Genomic DNA, 16,248 nt, shown 5'->3' with positions numbered 1-16,248 from the left:
ATTTGATTCCCTTGCTATTAATAGAAGCCTAGGCTGTAGTGGCCAAGGTTATATCGGGCTAGACACACTCCAGTTTCCTGAGTCTACCATGAAGGCCTCCCAGCTTGAACAGGCAAAGCATTACCTTCGTAATTGTGCAGTTGATTTGTACACACAAAGTTAAATCACCTTATCTAAACATGCTGCATTAAAGTAATTCAAGTCAATAGGTAAAACTCTGAGTGTGTTTGCACACAATGTTTTTACATTGGTTTAAGCTTAATTTACTTTGTCTTGCACAGCAAACAAAGTTTCTAGTTCACTTAACTGCAATAACATCAATTCTTATCATCATAAGCAGAAGTGACCTTATGTTAAATGCAGACACTCCATATGCTGTCCTGTATTGTCCTCCTTATATGTCCATGAGAACTGGAAAATCTACTGTTCAATGCCAACTGTTGTTTCTGAACAAATACCACGTAATTCTTTATTTTTAATGATCAAAACTCCTGAAGAGAGCTACTTCACACACAAGACAATTTACTCTCAAATTCTACCATCAAAGGTAATAAGTAGGGTAAATAGAAACAAGGAGAATATCCATACTCCCTCAGGGTTTGCATCTGTTTACACTGCAAATTTAAGCATTTTTTATTTCTTCTTTATTAAACCAACTTTCTTCAAGAAGAAAACTGTTTAAAATAAGAAAAGTCAACTCTGAAAGCTATAAACTCCAGGATGAAAGCAGTATCAGAAGATATTTTTAATATTCACCCTAAAGTAGTTCAATTTGTCTGTGCTCTATTAAAATCCTGCCACTAAGAGGAGCCCTAAGTCTATTCCACAATGAACAGTGGAAGAAGTGACATTAAATTTTTGTCCTACTTCTCAAGATCAAGGGGAACTGTTACTTCAGTGATACTGAGGAAAACAGAATCACCAGAAGTTGAAAAAGAACCCACGAAGAAAGAATAATTTCAGCAGTAGCCACTCAAAACCACCAAAGATTAATGAAAACAAAAGAAGGAAAAAAATTCTTCCACTGGAGGAAGTCTATCAGTAAGAAAAGATTCCATCAACAAGGAAGAATGAATAAATTATGACGGCAGACAGTCTGAGGAAAAAAAAGGGGAAAAAACAAAGAATGAAGCCACCTCAAGGCCTAGAGCAGGAGAATGGTGACTACAGATACACAGAACTGGAGCCAAGACAACAACATTCAAAGAACAGAAAAAAAGAAGAATTAATGAAATCTCTAAGCAGAAATGCAAAAATAGAAGGCATCTTAAGGTGCTGATTGAGTGACACAGAATTATACACTGTAAATTTGAACAAGAAAATAAACAAGGAAAATGTTTTAATATTTCTGTACGTTCCTAAAGTTTTCTGCTAGGTGTGCTACAACTCAGGATTCAAGAGCATGCCATCTCACTCCAGCTAAAACAGTCAAGACAGAGACTATTCTAGAAAGCTAGTTAGAAGAGAGGCCTCAGTCAAGCACTCTAAAGTGTCATTTAGTAAAGTGTTTAGCTCTCTGGTGAATGAACAGGAACACAGGGAGCTCCAAAAAGACACTCAGTTGTGAAATTTGAAGTTAACTGGCTAGGTATCACCTTCACCCAATAACTGGTTGACTGATCTTTCCTTTTACCATTGAGTACAAAGCGAACAAAGGAGGGTTTAATGAGGTACCACATTCCTCTTCTTCTAACCAGGCACTTCAGTCTTGCCTCCAATAGGTCTGCATGCTTATAGAAAGACCTCTGACTTCCACAAAATCCTGCCTTTGTTGTACTCAACCAAGCATTACCAAATTTCTCGATTTAAAGCTAAGGTGGCAAGATGAACTGTAGACTGGGAAATCAGACAAAAATGGCTCCCTGTTACTCAATCTGTTCACTTTGGCTTATCTGCTCACATGATGTCCCAAAGTATTTTGACACACTCCACGGCTGGCCGTGCTAGGCCAAGGCTGCTAGCTGGAAGCTGACAGGTACTGCCTCCCATGCACTCCGCCTTATCAACTTTCCTGGAGGCAGACACTCGGTGCAAGGGCAACGAGATTCGCGTGAGCGTCCTAAAAAAGGCGCACACACATCAACAAGGCCCCCTCGCCGAACGGCGGCCGGGGCCGGCGGGAGGGAAGGCGGGGCGGACCCCCCGCTCGGCCCGCCGTGGTCCGACCCGCAGCCAGGGAGGGCGAGGCGGCCCAGGAGGCAGCAGGTGCCCCCCTTACCGCCCTCCCGCAGGGCGGCTCCGGGCACGGCTCCGCCGCCCCCGCCGGCAGGTGCCCGCCCGCCCCGCCGCGGCCGCCCTGCGCTCACCCGGCCTCCCGCATGACGTTGCTGTCGCCGCAGTCGCAGGCGCCCCCCGCCTGGCTCCGGAACATGTTGTAGTCGTGCCCGGCGTGCTCGCCCTGGTGGAAGCACTCGGCGCACAGGCTCATGCAGGGCGAGATGCCGCACGTCCGGCACCGGTAGGCCACGAAGTTGGCGGTCCACACCAGGCCGCACAGCGTGGCCGGGTCGTAGGCCCGCACTGCTTGCACGAAGCTGTCCCAGGGCTCCCCGCCCGACAGCAGGCAGCGGCACCACTCCAGCGCCTCGCCCGCCGCCTCGCGGCCGCCCGGGCCCGCCGCCGGGGCCAGCACCCGCTCCAGCAGCGCCCGCAGCTCCGCCGCCGCCGCCGCGCCGCCCTCGCCGCCCAGCGCCGCCTTCAGCCGCGCCGCCGTCGCCCGCTTGTCCCGGCTGCCGGCGCCGGCCCCCGCCATGACGGGACACCGAGGGGCCGTTACGGCCGCGCCGGGCTCCGGCTCCGCGCTCCCCCCGCCGCCCTCGCTCCGCTCCCCGCCCCGCGGCGCCGCCCTCTCGCGATAGCCGCGGCACCGGCGCCCTGCCTGCCGCCCGCACCCTCCTCCCGACACCGCCTCTCCCCTCCCCTGACACCACCCTTCTCTTCCCCCGCCCCTGCCCTCCCGCCGCCCTCCCAGCGCGCAGGTGCGCGCCCCGCGCCGCCCACGCGCGGTGTGTAGCTACGCGCCGGCCCCGAACTTCGTGTCCGGACGGGGGGTCTCGGCAGCCCCGGAGAGCGCAGCTGGCCCGGCCGGTGGCCCCGACGGCAGCGGAGCCCGTTTGTTACCGAGCCGCGCCTCCCGCGGAGCGGGTGCCGTGAGACCCCGCGCTGCCGCCGCCGTGTCCGGGTCGCAGGGTCCCGCCGGGCTGAGGCGGTGGCAGCTTTGCGGGCCGGGGCACTGCAGGAGCTGCGGGAGGCACCTCTGAGGCTTCGGGCCGGCCGTTCCGCGCTCGCTGCCATCGGGCGGCCCCACTGGGAGCGCAGAGCAGCGCCGGGCTCCGGCAGCAGCCCCGCACCCCGGGGTGTCCGCAGACCTGCGCCTCCGTATCCCATGCGGCTGCCTGCGCACTCCCACCGGGAGAGAACGCGAGTTACCGTGCCTCACACACCGATCGGCGGTTTTAAATCTCGATAAACAGATTTTCAACTGTGCAATGGAAAACTTCAGAAGAAAAATCTGTCCCTAAAGGAGAGTAACCTTCTACCCGATAGCAACGGGCCCCAAGGCAGCTGCCTCTCTTCTGGCTCTCCGCTGCTCCCTATGGCTGCCCGTCTGCCGGCGGTCTGTGTTGTGTTGCGGTTCCTTAAGGGCAGGGAGTGTGGTGCGTGCAGCGTGTCTCCCAGCAGGATCGCAGGAAGGAAAAAAAAATGGGAAAAGTAGGCAAATCTGTTACTCTTCTTTCAACGACCGCCCTTCCCACCGGCCGGGCAGAAGTCCCGTTGCTTGGGGCGCTCAGCAGCGGGACTGCCGGGGGACAGACCTGGCAGACCGGGCTGCGGCAGGCACCGAGCAGCGGTGACACGTGAGGTTGCAATAAAACGTCCCGTGTTCACAATACACGACACTGGAGCTCACCCACTTGTTAATTAAACAGAGGGAGAAGTTCCGCTGCGTTTCATCCCTCCAGGTGCCCGTCAGCCCGGGAAGGGGCGGGCCGGGGGCGGTGCGGCGGAAGTTGCGCGGCCCGGCCCGGCCCGGCGGGGCTGCGCTGAGCGGGCGGCGGGGCCGTGTGCGGGCCTGCGGTGAGAGGGGGCGGCCGCGGGCAGGGACCTGTGGGGCGGGCGAACCGGGTGGTTGGTGGCGGTCGCTGAGGCTCAATCCCTGCCTTGCTTAGGGCTGGGTGGCAGGCGGGCGCTGGCGGTAAATGCGGAACCTCGGGGGCCGGTGGGGAGCGGGGCTGCCGCCGTACGGCGCTCGTTCCCCGTCATCGGTGCGCCGCCAGCTGCATCCCGCGAACAGCTTCATGGAAACAACCGGGAGATGCTGCGGAATACTGGGGGATATTAAGTATAAAATAATGTAAGATAATATGTAGTTTATTTATATTATTGTAACTGATTATACGCTATTTCCTCTAGCTAAACCATAAACATGAAGAAATTAAAGCTGAAAGAACTGGAAAGCTGTCTTCAAGAAGTCGATACTTTTGACAGTCCAAAACTACTCCTTGAACAGTATCCAACAAGACCTCATATCGCAGGTAGAGGTGACCCACAGCACTGTTGTCTCTTTTGCTAGTTCATCAGCACTTTTAATTAAAAAGGTTTTTTCTACTGCATTATCTCCTTTGAAGACCTTACATTAAAAGTAGTTAAGAAATTGTATCCAACAGGAATGTAATTATTTAGAAGTATATTGGTGTACAAGCCAAAAATCAAATAAACTGATTTAAAAGATAATGTGATAGAAGCATCTTAATCTGTAATTGCGAAAGCTGACTTGGACTTATTTCATGACACATAAAACCAATAAAAGTGTATATAGAGACACTCCTTCATACCTTAATTGTGATTTTTTCAATATTTTACATCCTTCTATTGTTTTTTCTCAAACAAATATAGAGGCATACTTTTTCCACAAACAGTACTCAAAGCTCTATGTGTAATCTCTCCAGCAAAGACCCAGAGTTCTACAACTCATCAGAATGTTTTTGACTCTTCACATATAAATGAAAAAGAGAATTACAGGCAGTGAGAATATCAGCTTAATTTTGCATTACAAGAAACCTTTAGTTAAGTGTTTTCTGAAGGCAGGTGTAGCTTTCCTTGATTAAACAGGTGTATATTTGATATTATTGATCTTTGTTGTTTGGATTTTTTCCCCAGCATGTATGCTTTATACAATTCACAATACTTTTGATGATATTGAAAACAAAACAATTGCAGATTTAGGATGTGGTTGTGGCATGCTCAGCATTGGAAGTGCAATGTTAGGAGCAGGGTAAGTATTTAATGCTATGTTCTGGTTATGTTTTTTTCTGGCATAGAACAGTAGAAAGTAAGATTAAAACATAGCAATGCTGAACTACACTCATTTTAAGTATATAATCTGGTGCATAATCAGGCTATTAAATAAGTTCTGAGTGTCAATAACCATTCCTACTGTGAAAGCAGTGGACAGTTGTCATGAATTCTGAATACTTAATATTTGCTTTCCCTTGAAGCACTAAATAAACCCATGAAACTTCCTTAACAAAATTAGAGTTATATTTGAGAAATGGCAACAGAACTATTTGAATTTTTATCAGCACTGAATTTATAATGTATGCTTGTTACATTTCCTAGATAAAACAAGTTGTGTACAAGAATCCCTTTCAAAGCTTTAATTTGTAGGAGACTAATATGTGACACTTTTTTTTTAATAGATTCTGTGTGGGATTTGACATAGATGCAGATGCACTGGAAATATTTAATAGCAATATTGAGGACTTTGAGCTCACGAACGTCAACATGGTTCAGTGTGACATCTGTTCTTTATCTGGTAGCATGTCAGATGCTTTTGACACAGTTATTATGAACCCTCCGTTTGGTACCAAGCATAATAAAGGTTGGTAATTCTGAGAATCAGTTAGAAATTATTACAAACAAAATAGCAAGGGAAATGCTTTTAATGAAACATCTCCCTTTGTTAGCTAGCTATTCTAGTTACCTAGCATTTTGTTGATCAGGAATCAGCTTCCTAAGTACAGATTAACAATTTCAACATTGTAGCTACATTCAACATTTCAAATCACTGGATTTAAAATAAACAATACTAGCTATTTCATATCCCTAGCATTTTTATCAAAAGCAATTGGGAAAGATTTAGAAATTCTTTCTGTACCCTAATGTATTCAGTGCTGTTTCTCAAATAGATATTATTCCAGAAAAAAATGAAGCAAATATTTAAGCTTCCATTTAACAGCACTAATAATTCCATCATTCTTTTAGGAATTGATATGATTTTTCTGAAAACTGCTCTGCAAATGGCAAAAACAGCTGTATATTCCCTTCACAAAACTTCAACACGGCAGGTAAGTCCTTCATTTTAGTACAGCAAGCATTAACCAGAGAAGAAGACAACAAGATAGCTGGCATTTAATGATTATGTCTGTAGCTTCAAATTTACCTATATCTATTTAATATTCCAGCACATTCAAAAGAAAGCAGATGAATGGGAAGTGAAGATGGAAGTCATAGCAGGTAATATTAGTTTGTTGTTAGCGGAAAAAAACACCCCAACCTTTTGTTTGTGGGTAATACCTATAACACTACTAGCCAGTCATAACAGCCTGAGGTAAATTTACTTGTGATTTAACACTGAAATGACACAGGTCTTTTTTTTTTTTTAAGCAGACTTTTTGTTTTTTCGTATCTTGCTACCTGGGTAGAATACAAGCAGGCACTTAATAAAGCTTTGAGGAATACATACTCTGTGCAGAAATAGGCTTCTTCCTGGACTAGATTTTGTCTTCGGGATAGGTTACCTCCCTTCCTGCTTCAAAAGGAGACAGTTGCCAAAAAACAAAAGCAAAGCACAGGTCAGTTCTCACACAAAAAAGCATCCTGTCCTTAGTCACCTAAATATTTTTGGCAGTTGTGTAAATATCTTCCTTATTCTTAAATACCACTAGCTGGAGGCTTTACGCAGTCATGGAACTTAAGACATGAAGTTGCAGAAGTACAACTACACAACTGCATTTCAGCCATCCACTTTAGCTGCCTGATCTGGACAGCTTAAATGTTCAGTCATCATCTGGTCCAGATATCCAAACTGATCACAACAGGCCACAACAGAGGTGGGCATTGGAAACAGAAGTATATGGATGTAGGGTTTAAGTGACCAATAATCGTACTAGTCTAACAAGTATTCTTTGTACTGTTCACAGAACTTAGATTTGACCTACCAGCATCATACAAGTTCCATAAGAAGAAATCAGTAAGTATAAAACCTAACATGAGCAAATGCTGCGGTAAATAAATTCTCCTTATGAAAATTCAAGTGTTAGGGCCATATGTACTGGATGAGAAATGCTCACAGCAGTTGAGACTTCACTCTGAGAGCATCAGGTTCCTTTACTGTTATTACATTTTGTAGCTGAACAATGAAAGGAATTGTTATAATGCCAGTCAAAGCTATACACAAAGATTAAAGCCAACACTGCAACTAGAGGTGATAAGCTAAGGGTAGCCTCCTTGGTTCACTCCTAATAGCCATTTGCTTGATCCTATCTGCAACCAGTAATAAGACTGAACTAAATGCTGAAGGCCAGAACTGTACAGCTGTAGCATTGTTTCAGTGTTCTGTGCTCTCTAGAGCCAGTATTGCAAATAGCTACAGCCAGTGAAATGGCTCAGCCATCCTGGGGGGAGCAGAAGGAAGCAGTGGACTTCATCCAACAGTTAAAAATCTAGTCAGGACACTCAAGTATGGAAGGTTAAGCCTTAAGCCCAGAGGCACGTTCCTGGACACTGAATGCTGGCCTGGAAGATGTGTATCCCCTCCATTACCGTAGAGGAAGTAGAGAGGAGACTGAGCAATATTTGAAGACTGTTAGGTATGCTGAGTAGTAAGGACTAGAAGCTTTATTCAGCTGTACCTATGCTCTTGGTGACTTGAACTTAAAATAGTGAAGTCTGTCCTTTATCTTTGCTACTTGAGTGTTACACTACATTAACCAGACTTTAGTAGTAAGCAGTTTTAAGTTCTGAATTTATTGCCAGCTGCTGTTCAACATAAACACAAGATTACAAAGTCCAAAACCTTTTACATTTGAATGAAATGCCAGAAAAATCGAGAGGATCTGACAGTATAAACAAAACTATAAATATAAAAGTTTTCCAGGATTGTATGTTAGGAGTAAGCATGCTTCTTAAACAAAAGAAAGCTGTAACCCAACAAAATGAAGCTTTTCTCTACTTGTAGGTTGACGTTGAAGTGGATTTCATTAGATTTTCTGCCAAGAAACTCCTGAACTGAGGCATGTCTTTAAAACCTATTGAAAATGGAACAATAAAACCGCTAATTTTTTTAAATTTTTATTTATTTTAGTATTACTAATTGCCACCTCCATTTTCTGTTTTCAGTTGTTTTGGTGCAGGTTCTTCTTTTTCCGTTTCCTCTAGTGGTCTCTTCTTGGGACTTGCTGGTTCTGCAAGATTGAATATGTGGTCATTTAGGGTAAAGGAAAGCATTACCTGAAATCTGAAAAAAACAAACCCTACCATGTAACTTCAAGGATGAGCCCTAGTTATCTACAGCCACTTCTACATTAGAGGGTTTACTCATTACTGTGACTTAAAGCTTTTAGATGTTCTAAAATCCCAGTATAACTCCATAGCAGGAAGGCAGGTAAGAAAATAAAGGAATACAATCTACCAGGAGGTTTCACTGGATTTTAGTTAAGCAGGTGCCATATACAATGAACAGAAGCTTAGCTCTTGATCTTCTCCAAGCTAAATACTGGCAGGCAGAACTATTAGTCTTCTCATATCCTCAAGGGAAAAAAAAACCCCACCACTCAAGAGACTGGGTCTGTACAGTTGTGTAAAGTAGCTGATAACCACCACCTTTCAATGCAGAATGCTTTATACAGCCCTGCAGTAAAGCCTTACCTATCTAGTAATTATCTAAGTATGCTTTTTGGACAGTTCTGGAAGGAATCAAGCACAAGACTCTTAAAGTTACTTCACTGATACTGACACGAGGGCAGAAATACTAAAATGCAGAGACAAATCTGAAACACTTGTAAGAAACATGAGTACTTCTCTAGAAAGTAGCTCTATGTACTAAAGAAGCTGCATCCAGTGCACAGAATGACATACCTGTTTTAGTATCATCTTCACCACCTTCTTCTTCATTATCAAACTTAATTTTCTTGCCCTGAAACTGTACTTTTCCTTTTTGTGCACCCTGAGGTATTTTTCCTCCTCTTCCTTTTCCTTTAATTTTGCGCCCTGTGGAGATACAAGATCAGGAACTTTGTATTATTTTCTTTTAATGGGCAAGCTCAAAGGAATACTTTACAGTTAAGTCAATCTGTAGTATATATTCACTACTTGGGAGTGCTAATTCTAGGACATTATACAGGTTTAAATTCATAAAAGAAGGGAGGACCTTTTGTTTTCTGTTTCAATAATTCTTGCTGATCTTCCAATATTTTTTTCAGAGCTTCTTTCTCTGCATCTCCTTCTAGCACTTCCCATGCAACATCCTTGTTCCGAAGCTGTAGGTTTCCGTTATGTGCTGTTTTGGCTTTTTCCAGAGCATCTTTGGCAATATCTTTAAACAGGATAATTCCCTTAAAAAGAAGAGTGGCATCTGCATTTGAGTCTTACTGCAAAAACATTCAGCTAGAATGATGAACAACATACCCTGTTAAGTACCTCAGCAAATTCATTACTCTTGCATGACATAAAACATGTCTAGACTAAAACAAAGCCCTTAGGCTGTCCTAACAAACATTCTCAGTTTGGCCTTATCAACTAACAAGGCTGGAAACTTTATCTGTTCTTTTGAAAGAATTCAAGGAAATAATTTAATTCTGTAAATATTCTGAAATTTCACAAGACAATAGTTTACTTGATTACATAAGAAAACAAACATTTAATCATTCATCTTTGAAGTTCAAGACAGAGATCTTAAGTCCTTGTCTAAGAGTCTACTGACCTCCTTTGCACCTCTGACAAAGTGTATCCACTTGATTTCTCCATGACCAGAAAATACAGCATGGAGGTCTTCTCTGCATGTTTGGTCATCTAGATCACCAGAAAACTTCAGAAGACATCCTGTCTTTTCTTCCAGTGACTTCTAAATGAAATAAAAAAGATCCTACATTTTCATTGAAGAGTCAAGCTTGAACATTTGTATTTTCCTCCTCAATCCTAAGACTATTAAATATGATGATAAATAAGCAACTGAAGTTACAGTAACTCTAGCATTTTTGCTATATGACTTAGTTATACTGATGTCCAAGTCTTGCACAGTGTGTCCCCCCTCCTTTTTTGAATTTTCTTTGCTTACTAGGATACACTTATGTGGAACTTAGGACTTCTTTTCCATAAGAGAGTTACACTCTTTAAATTCTACAAAACAGTTTTCTGAAGGCTGATACCTCAGGTAGAAAAAATATAATACTGATTAAATTCTTAATGAATCCTTTAAATACTACAAGAGAACAATCATCTCAACAGTGCTTTCAGGATCACATCTGAACCAGTAAACAAGCCTAATAATTTAAATTTAGGACATGAGCCTTCAAACAAAATAAATCTATTGAAAATAAGATTAAACATCATGACAAAACAGTCTTACTGTAGGTTAGTTGGAAAAGCTGAAGTGATTTTCTAGAAAGTGCTCTATGTTATAGAATTTCAGAAAGAATATCCCATGTTAGCTTTACAAAACGTAGGTACAGGACCATGTTGTGCATGGATTGAAAATACATACAAAAGCAAGCATTGCATAGTTTCCAGGTATAGAGATTTAAGAAAAGAAACCCATACCATTTCAGCATCTGCTGCTTGTTTCTGTTTCTCTTCTTTTTCCCTGCAGAAAAGTTAAATTAGTTATGAGTCAGTTCAGGTGTGGTCAGGCAAGCAAAATCAGGCACTTCAGTTGATAATGACTTACTGCTTAGCTCTTGCTTTTGCTTCTACTTTGTTTTGTTTCCTTTCTTCATTCTTCTTTGTACAGTACTCCTCCCTTCAATTGAATATAAGCTAAGTTAATATAATTTAAGGTATTCTGTTATAATTACTTTATAAGACAGCAGTAGACAAGAAACCGTTGAAATGATTTTTCCGAGTTGAGGTGCTAGTCTCCAACAGGTACAGCTATCAATACCTGTACAACAGTTTAGAAACTTACACTTCTCAGGTCAAGCCAGGCTCTTGCCTAAATCCACCCTTTACTATTATTAGTATTACTACTATTATACTATCATATATCAGTTAAGAGGACTTACTTGAAAAGTACTATCAGCTCTGTGTCTTTGTACTTTTGATTTGGTATCTCTGTGAACTTCTTAGCAGATTCAACACTATCAAAAACTGCAAATATTGAGCCCTGTTAAATTGCAAGAGACATTGAATGTTAGAGTAATTGAACAGAATGCTGTCCAGGGAGGATCCCTGCCCCAGGTCTAAATGTTCATTGCAAGAGTTACCTTAAATGTTCTCTGCAATGTTCTCCTCATCTGAATGTTTTCAACTGGACCTTTATCTTCAAGCCATTCTTTGATATCATCAAGAGTAGCATCTAGTGGAAAGCCTTTCTGCAAGATAGCAATGAGCTTCAATTATATTCCACAAACTGACTCAGAAATTACAACCTATTTGGTATGAGTTAATTCAAGCTTTACTCAGATGGCTTTCAGTCAAAGTCATGCAGAACAGCACAGAGTAAAGGAAGAAATTTACTTACAACATATACAGATCTGTTTTTAATTGCAGCCTTATACTGGTCATTTAATTCAGGAAGGGGTTTATTTGGAGATCTTCTGATTTTAGTTTTGTCTTCATTTATTTCCATTAAACCAGTCTTGGATTTTCTTAGTGCTTCTACAATAACACTAAAATCTTTTGAAAGGCGACTTAACCTATTGAGTAAGCAAACACAGGTTATTACAAATACACATGCAAAGCTGAAGCAGGATGTTAAAACAGTGTTAAAACAACACCAGGAACACCTGGCTACGAACAGAGATAAGTAGCTAAAAGTTACTTTTCTATCCACATTAGTTGTACTTTGTTTTACCTGTTGAATTTGATCATTACTTCTAAAGGTACCCAGCCATCATCTAGTTTGATCTGTTCTTTTAGGAACTTGTCTCTTGGTAGATTGTGATTGCCAAAATAGTACTGCAGAAAAGAAGGGAGAGGAAGAGGAAAAAGAGATTTGTCCTGAAATATTCAGCCTTAAAAGCTCATTTTCATCTGACAGCTTACTGCAGTCGATTGAGACATACCAAAAGTAATTACTCTGAATAATTAAGAATTCTGAAATTATTACTTCCTGCTTTAATGTGATACTTTGCCAAAAGTTAGCTGCAACATGGAAGCTGTAAAAACAAACAAACACACAATCTCCCCACAGAAACAAATGCCACAGTAAAACAGTGCTTCATCCAATGAGACTAATGAGGCAAAGATAGACTGCAGTTTTGTTTAGGAAAGGAATGAAGCTTATTCTGTTAACATCATAAGCATCTATCACCCAGATCAGGCTCTGCAGAGTCAAAAGTCAAATTTGTCACCAACAGATTCAGGTTTTACTCCTTATTGAAGGAATGTACAAGCAAGAATATGGTATTTTCACACTGAAAAATCATATACATAAACTGGACTTTCTAGGTCTCATTCAACAAAACACCAAAAGATTAAAAAATTGTTATTTTAAATTTAATCTTTATTTTTAATGTTATTTAGTTACCGTGTCCTTATTTTGATCTTGTCCAGCATGGGAAGACAATTCAGTTCAAGGCAGACAGGCTAATCAGATTCTTCTGCCATCTAGCAGTCATCTAACTAGTGTCAAATACTTGAAGCCGTAGGATAAGTTGAAATGTTTCCACCAATATCATAGTGCCTTAAAACGTCAGTGCAGGCTTTACAACAATACCTCTCCCTCTAGTGTACCTCAAATTCACATTACCAGAAGTCTAGTTTTGTCAACTACCTTTTCTCAGTCTCTGTGTTTTGTTTGTTATGTATAAATAATGGCTTCATAGGGTATTGGGCATTCATGTGCAGCTATACTTTTATCCTTCAGAAAAACAGTTTTGTTCTAGATGTTAAGTGATGGCCTCAGTTTTTTTGTTGGAGGGTAACCCTCCAAGCCTCTAGAGAGAGAAATAGTTAATCCAAAGCAGGCATGTAAGTTTAGTTGTAATTTTTAGCAATAAATTACAAAGCAGTAAATCACAATAGCAAGTTATGCAATGTGTGAATATTTTGACTGGCACAGATTCTTGAGTAGGAGGATTTTACCCCCCAAAAAATTAAGGCATATAGAATTAAAATTCAACCTTCTCCTATTTGCATAGATAGAATAACCCCAGCAACGTGGTTATAAATTGTTTAATGATACATTCACTTGCTATAGCAACTAAAATGCTAGCAAGTGTGGTCTTACAAGCAACTGTAGACAAGTATAACTTACAATTTAAACTACTATTACAACTACCTTAAAGTATTAAATACCTGTCATAGACCTGTGACAGACATTTTTTTATAGAGCTGAAGATTCGAGTCTAACTCACCATAAAGTCAACTTCCCATTAGCCAAGTCCCTGCCAATTAATGCCTCCAAAACCACACCTCAGTCCAGATCCCAAACTATAAATTGAACTTACCTCAATTTGCTGACAGATTTTGCTTTCCAAGATAGACATGTTTTCACCGTTTCCATTTTCAGCCATTTTCACCAGCTGTGTTGAAGAGAATACAGAGCAAAAGCACTTACTGAATAGTACTTTCTACAGACTTATATTCCTGTATATTCCTTATATTCTATATTATAGAGCATTGCATTTCACTGCAGCCTCATCTAAACACGGTAACAGTCAAGTTCTTTAGCCATACATTTATGCCTGTGAAGCAACTATAAACATCACTGCAAACCCCAAGGGCAAACTATGAAACAAGTGGGGAAAAAACCCACAAGTAAAATACTTTGGTTGTTAAGGCACCATTTGGCATTCTGTATTCAAGATAAATTTTAAAAAAAGCTGGCACTTCACAGCTTTATTTATTTACCTTTTTCTAGGCACAGATCCTCAGTTTGTGCCTAAGAGCAGCAACAAAGCTGAGAGCCAAAAACATTTGTTCTTTAAGTCAAATCCAACCTCTCACCACTAGGCAAAACATCAGTAACAAAAACTGTTTAATTCCTACATAGGTATAATGACAAATATTTCTGAAGTTTGTCTCTTGTCTAATCTTTGAAAGTTGACGGAACTTACTGGAGGAAAGAATAAAAATATCTGCATTTATTAATACATCCTAAAAATCTCTAGTTCTTTCCTTTAAAAATCTGTCTTCAGTGGAGTTTTGCTTGAATACTGAATCAAGTATCTTTGATAACAGATAAGATGTTTTACCTTGGAAGCAACTTCTTCACTTAACTGGCAGCAAGGATATAATCCCAGTACATCAGCTGCAGTCACTAAGAAAGCAGCTACTGACCAGAAAATTAACTGGGATCCAAAAATGTCTGTCTAGTTGCTCTTAAGATAAGGATATAAAACGTGAAGACGCCCCCTGTCATGGGGAATTATGTTCTTCATCTGAACACCCGCCTGGCACCCCATCTTCTTATTCTAGTAGTTTAATTCCTCAGTCACTGTTCACCCTACTGCATTTTGCAGTGTTTCCATTTCCTCATCTTCCTGATCTGGAAACTGCGTTGCATCCTTGGACTTACTTGTACTTCTTTGGCACTTACAGACTTAAAATATGCACCCCAGTCTCTACTATTGTGCTTCCACCTGTACCTAACACTCTTAATGCTCTTTAAAGCCTGATTTCAGCAAGTGTTAGTTGACAGCGATGTTCAGCATGTGATCCATTTGTCTGTGAAGCACTTTACAAATCCCAGGCCAGAGTACCCAAGCTGACAAATGCAGTTACTTCAGAGATGTCTCACATGAGCCACCCTGACTACAGGAGACTGACAGTTCACCACCACGTTCGGGTGCTGGTACTGTCTAACATTCCCCTGTGCTGTTGTCCCCTACACCCAACTTGTAAGAGAAACCAGTGTTCTTTTTCACATTATACCCAATTTGGTGCAATTTAATGGCAGCCTATGGAGCAGTCACAGCTTTCTCCAAGAGATCAACTAATTGACCACTATCCCAGCCTGCCTCAGCTCAGGTACCAAAATGCCCAGAACCAGCATTTTCACATAAGGCTCAGCTCCAGTGCTAAAAAGAGAAAAAACCCCAAAGCCTACTTCCTTAGCAGTATTTTCAAGGTCAATACCAAAAAGTGTAAAACAACACAAGACCTGACACAGGTCCTTTAGATTAAGTCTTACACCTGGAGAAGTTTTTCTAAAAAGCATCCCTGCAGCTGTGAGTAACAACAAACTGTAGGCAAAACTAAGAAAGACTCAAGCTTGCCATGCATGGAATTCAGTTCAGACAGTGATTAAGCTCTAACCTATTTAGAACAAAAGCAGAAGCAGCCTAATTTAAGAGAAATTCTAGTCTTGTCTGCACATGCTCACTTCAGACTCTTTAGCTCAGTCGTTTGGCACAAGACAACCTCCAGATCAATAGTTTTCAGGTGCTTTGCAGCAGTTAAGACTGATAATAAACTGCACTGAACAGCAATCACAGCCTGAACTGCATGCAAAATCCTACAACATTTTATTGTAAGGGCTTTCTTAGCAGACCACACTAACTTGTTCCTTCTGTGTGCCAACAGTTTGCATCAGTACCACACAAAATGAAAACAAAGTAATGCAAGTAGTCATTAGATTTAAATTACAAGCAAAAAAAGACAGTCAGGCCCTTTAACAAGAACAGTTAGATCCCACACTGTATTAGCCAGAGTATCCTACTAGAACTCTCAAGTGGATTTTCATCTTACCAGCCATTTAGTGTCAAGGTCTGGACAAAGCTTAGTTGCAGGCTGGTTCTACCATTACTGTAACAGTGAAAAGCCTTTTTTAAATAAGAAAGTTTCCCCAATAAAGTAACATGGAACTGTTACTCATACCATACCTGTTCAGGAACCCCTGTGTCAGAGGTCGGAGCCTTCTGACAGGATTCTTGCCTCAAAATATAGTTTTTTATTTAAGGTATGGGTTAACTGCTACCACACGTTTTCACAGACGATACTATGGCTTGTGGTTTGTTTTTTGGGTTTTTTTTTTGAGCAGAATTAGAAGTTTCTTATAAGAAGTTTCTTATAAGAAGTAATTAAGTA

The 16,248-nt window shown here is 41.6% G+C and overlaps 3 protein-coding genes across 16 annotated transcripts in view; 1 reads left to right on the top strand and 2 right to left on the bottom strand.

Annotated features, from left to right (window-relative positions):
• UBR3 (ubiquitin protein ligase E3 component n-recognin 3) overlaps positions 1-2,767 on the bottom strand; it is a 105,936-nt gene extending 103,169 nt beyond the window's left edge. For all 5 annotated transcript variants that reach the window (XM_051787334.1, XM_051787335.1, XM_051787336.1 and 2 more), the window contains exon 1: positions 2,307-2,767. In XM_051787334.1, the coding sequence (XP_051643294.1) occupies positions 2,307-2,752 (446 nt within the window). In that variant the 5' untranslated portion in view covers positions 2,753-2,767. The remainder of the gene's footprint in view (positions 1-2,306) is intronic.
• METTL5 (methyltransferase 5, N6-adenosine) lies at positions 2,356-8,349 on the top strand. 5 transcript variants are annotated; one of them, XM_051787520.1, is made up of 8 exons: positions 2,356-2,458; positions 4,414-4,535; positions 5,161-5,275; positions 5,700-5,881; positions 6,265-6,347; positions 6,465-6,516; positions 7,203-7,252; positions 8,240-8,349. In XM_051787520.1, exons 2-8 carry the CDS (start codon positions 4,427-4,429, stop codon positions 8,291-8,293), a joined length of 645 nt encoding a protein of 214 aa, XP_051643480.1. In that variant the 5' UTR covers positions 2,356-2,458; positions 4,414-4,426; the 3' UTR covers positions 8,294-8,349. The 5 variants fall into 5 exon arrangements, with proteins under 5 accessions (XP_051643480.1, XP_051643479.1, XP_051643478.1 ...); XM_051787519.1 differs by lacking the exon at positions 2,356-2,458 and adding an exon at positions 3,177-3,420; XM_051787518.1 differs by lacking the exon at positions 2,356-2,458 and adding an exon at positions 3,467-3,711.
• The window catches only part of SSB (small RNA binding exonuclease protection factor La), a 29,966-nt gene continuing 21,726 nt past the window's right edge, over positions 8,009-16,248 (bottom strand). For 3 of the 6 annotated variants that reach the window (XM_051787473.1, XM_051787472.1, XM_051787471.1), the window contains exons 2-12: positions 13,668-13,742; positions 12,071-12,174; positions 11,738-11,912; positions 11,481-11,588; positions 11,280-11,380; positions 10,946-11,017; positions 10,819-10,861; positions 9,983-10,123; positions 9,431-9,614; positions 9,139-9,270; positions 8,009-8,465 (exon numbers count right to left, since the gene is read on the bottom strand). In XM_051787473.1, the coding sequence (XP_051643433.1) occupies positions 8,371-8,465; positions 9,139-9,270; positions 9,431-9,614; positions 9,983-10,123; positions 10,819-10,861; positions 10,946-11,017; positions 11,280-11,380; positions 11,481-11,588; positions 11,738-11,912; positions 12,071-12,174; positions 13,668-13,733 (1,221 nt within the window). In that variant the 5' untranslated portion in view covers positions 13,734-13,742 and the 3' untranslated portion in view covers positions 8,009-8,370. Of the gene's footprint in view, positions 8,466-9,138; positions 9,271-9,430; positions 9,615-9,982; positions 10,124-10,818; positions 10,862-10,945; positions 11,018-11,279; positions 11,381-11,480; positions 11,589-11,737; positions 11,913-12,070; positions 12,175-13,667; positions 13,743-15,909; positions 15,967-16,248 lie in introns of all 6 variants that reach the window. The other 3 variants (XM_051787470.1, XM_051787474.1, XM_051787475.1) reach the window with 3 other exon arrangements.

Source organism: Manacus candei, unplaced genomic scaffold, assembly GCF_025592945.1.
Source record: "Manacus candei isolate 608988 ecotype Guabito, Panama unplaced genomic scaffold, ASM2559294v1 h1tg000023l, whole genome shotgun sequence".
Classification (NCBI taxonomy): domain Eukaryota; kingdom Metazoa; phylum Chordata; class Aves; order Passeriformes; family Pipridae; genus Manacus; species Manacus candei.
The sequence above is the reverse complement of the archived record's forward strand: the minus strand, read 5'-3'. Positions and strand labels throughout refer to the sequence as shown.

Bases quoted from the DNA above. Each gene is read 5' to 3' on its own strand.
- METTL5 (XM_051787520.1), top strand. From the start codon at position 4,427: ATGAAGAAATTAAAGCTGAAAGAACTGGAAAGCTGTCTTCAAGAAGTC. The intron at 4,536-5,160 runs GTAGAGGTGACC...TTTTTTCCCCAG, and splicing joins AACAAGACCTCATATCGCAG to CATGTATGCTTTATACAATT. The intron at 5,276-5,699 runs GTAAGTATTTAA...TTTTTTTAATAG, and splicing joins AGTGCAATGTTAGGAGCAGG to ATTCTGTGTGGGATTTGACA.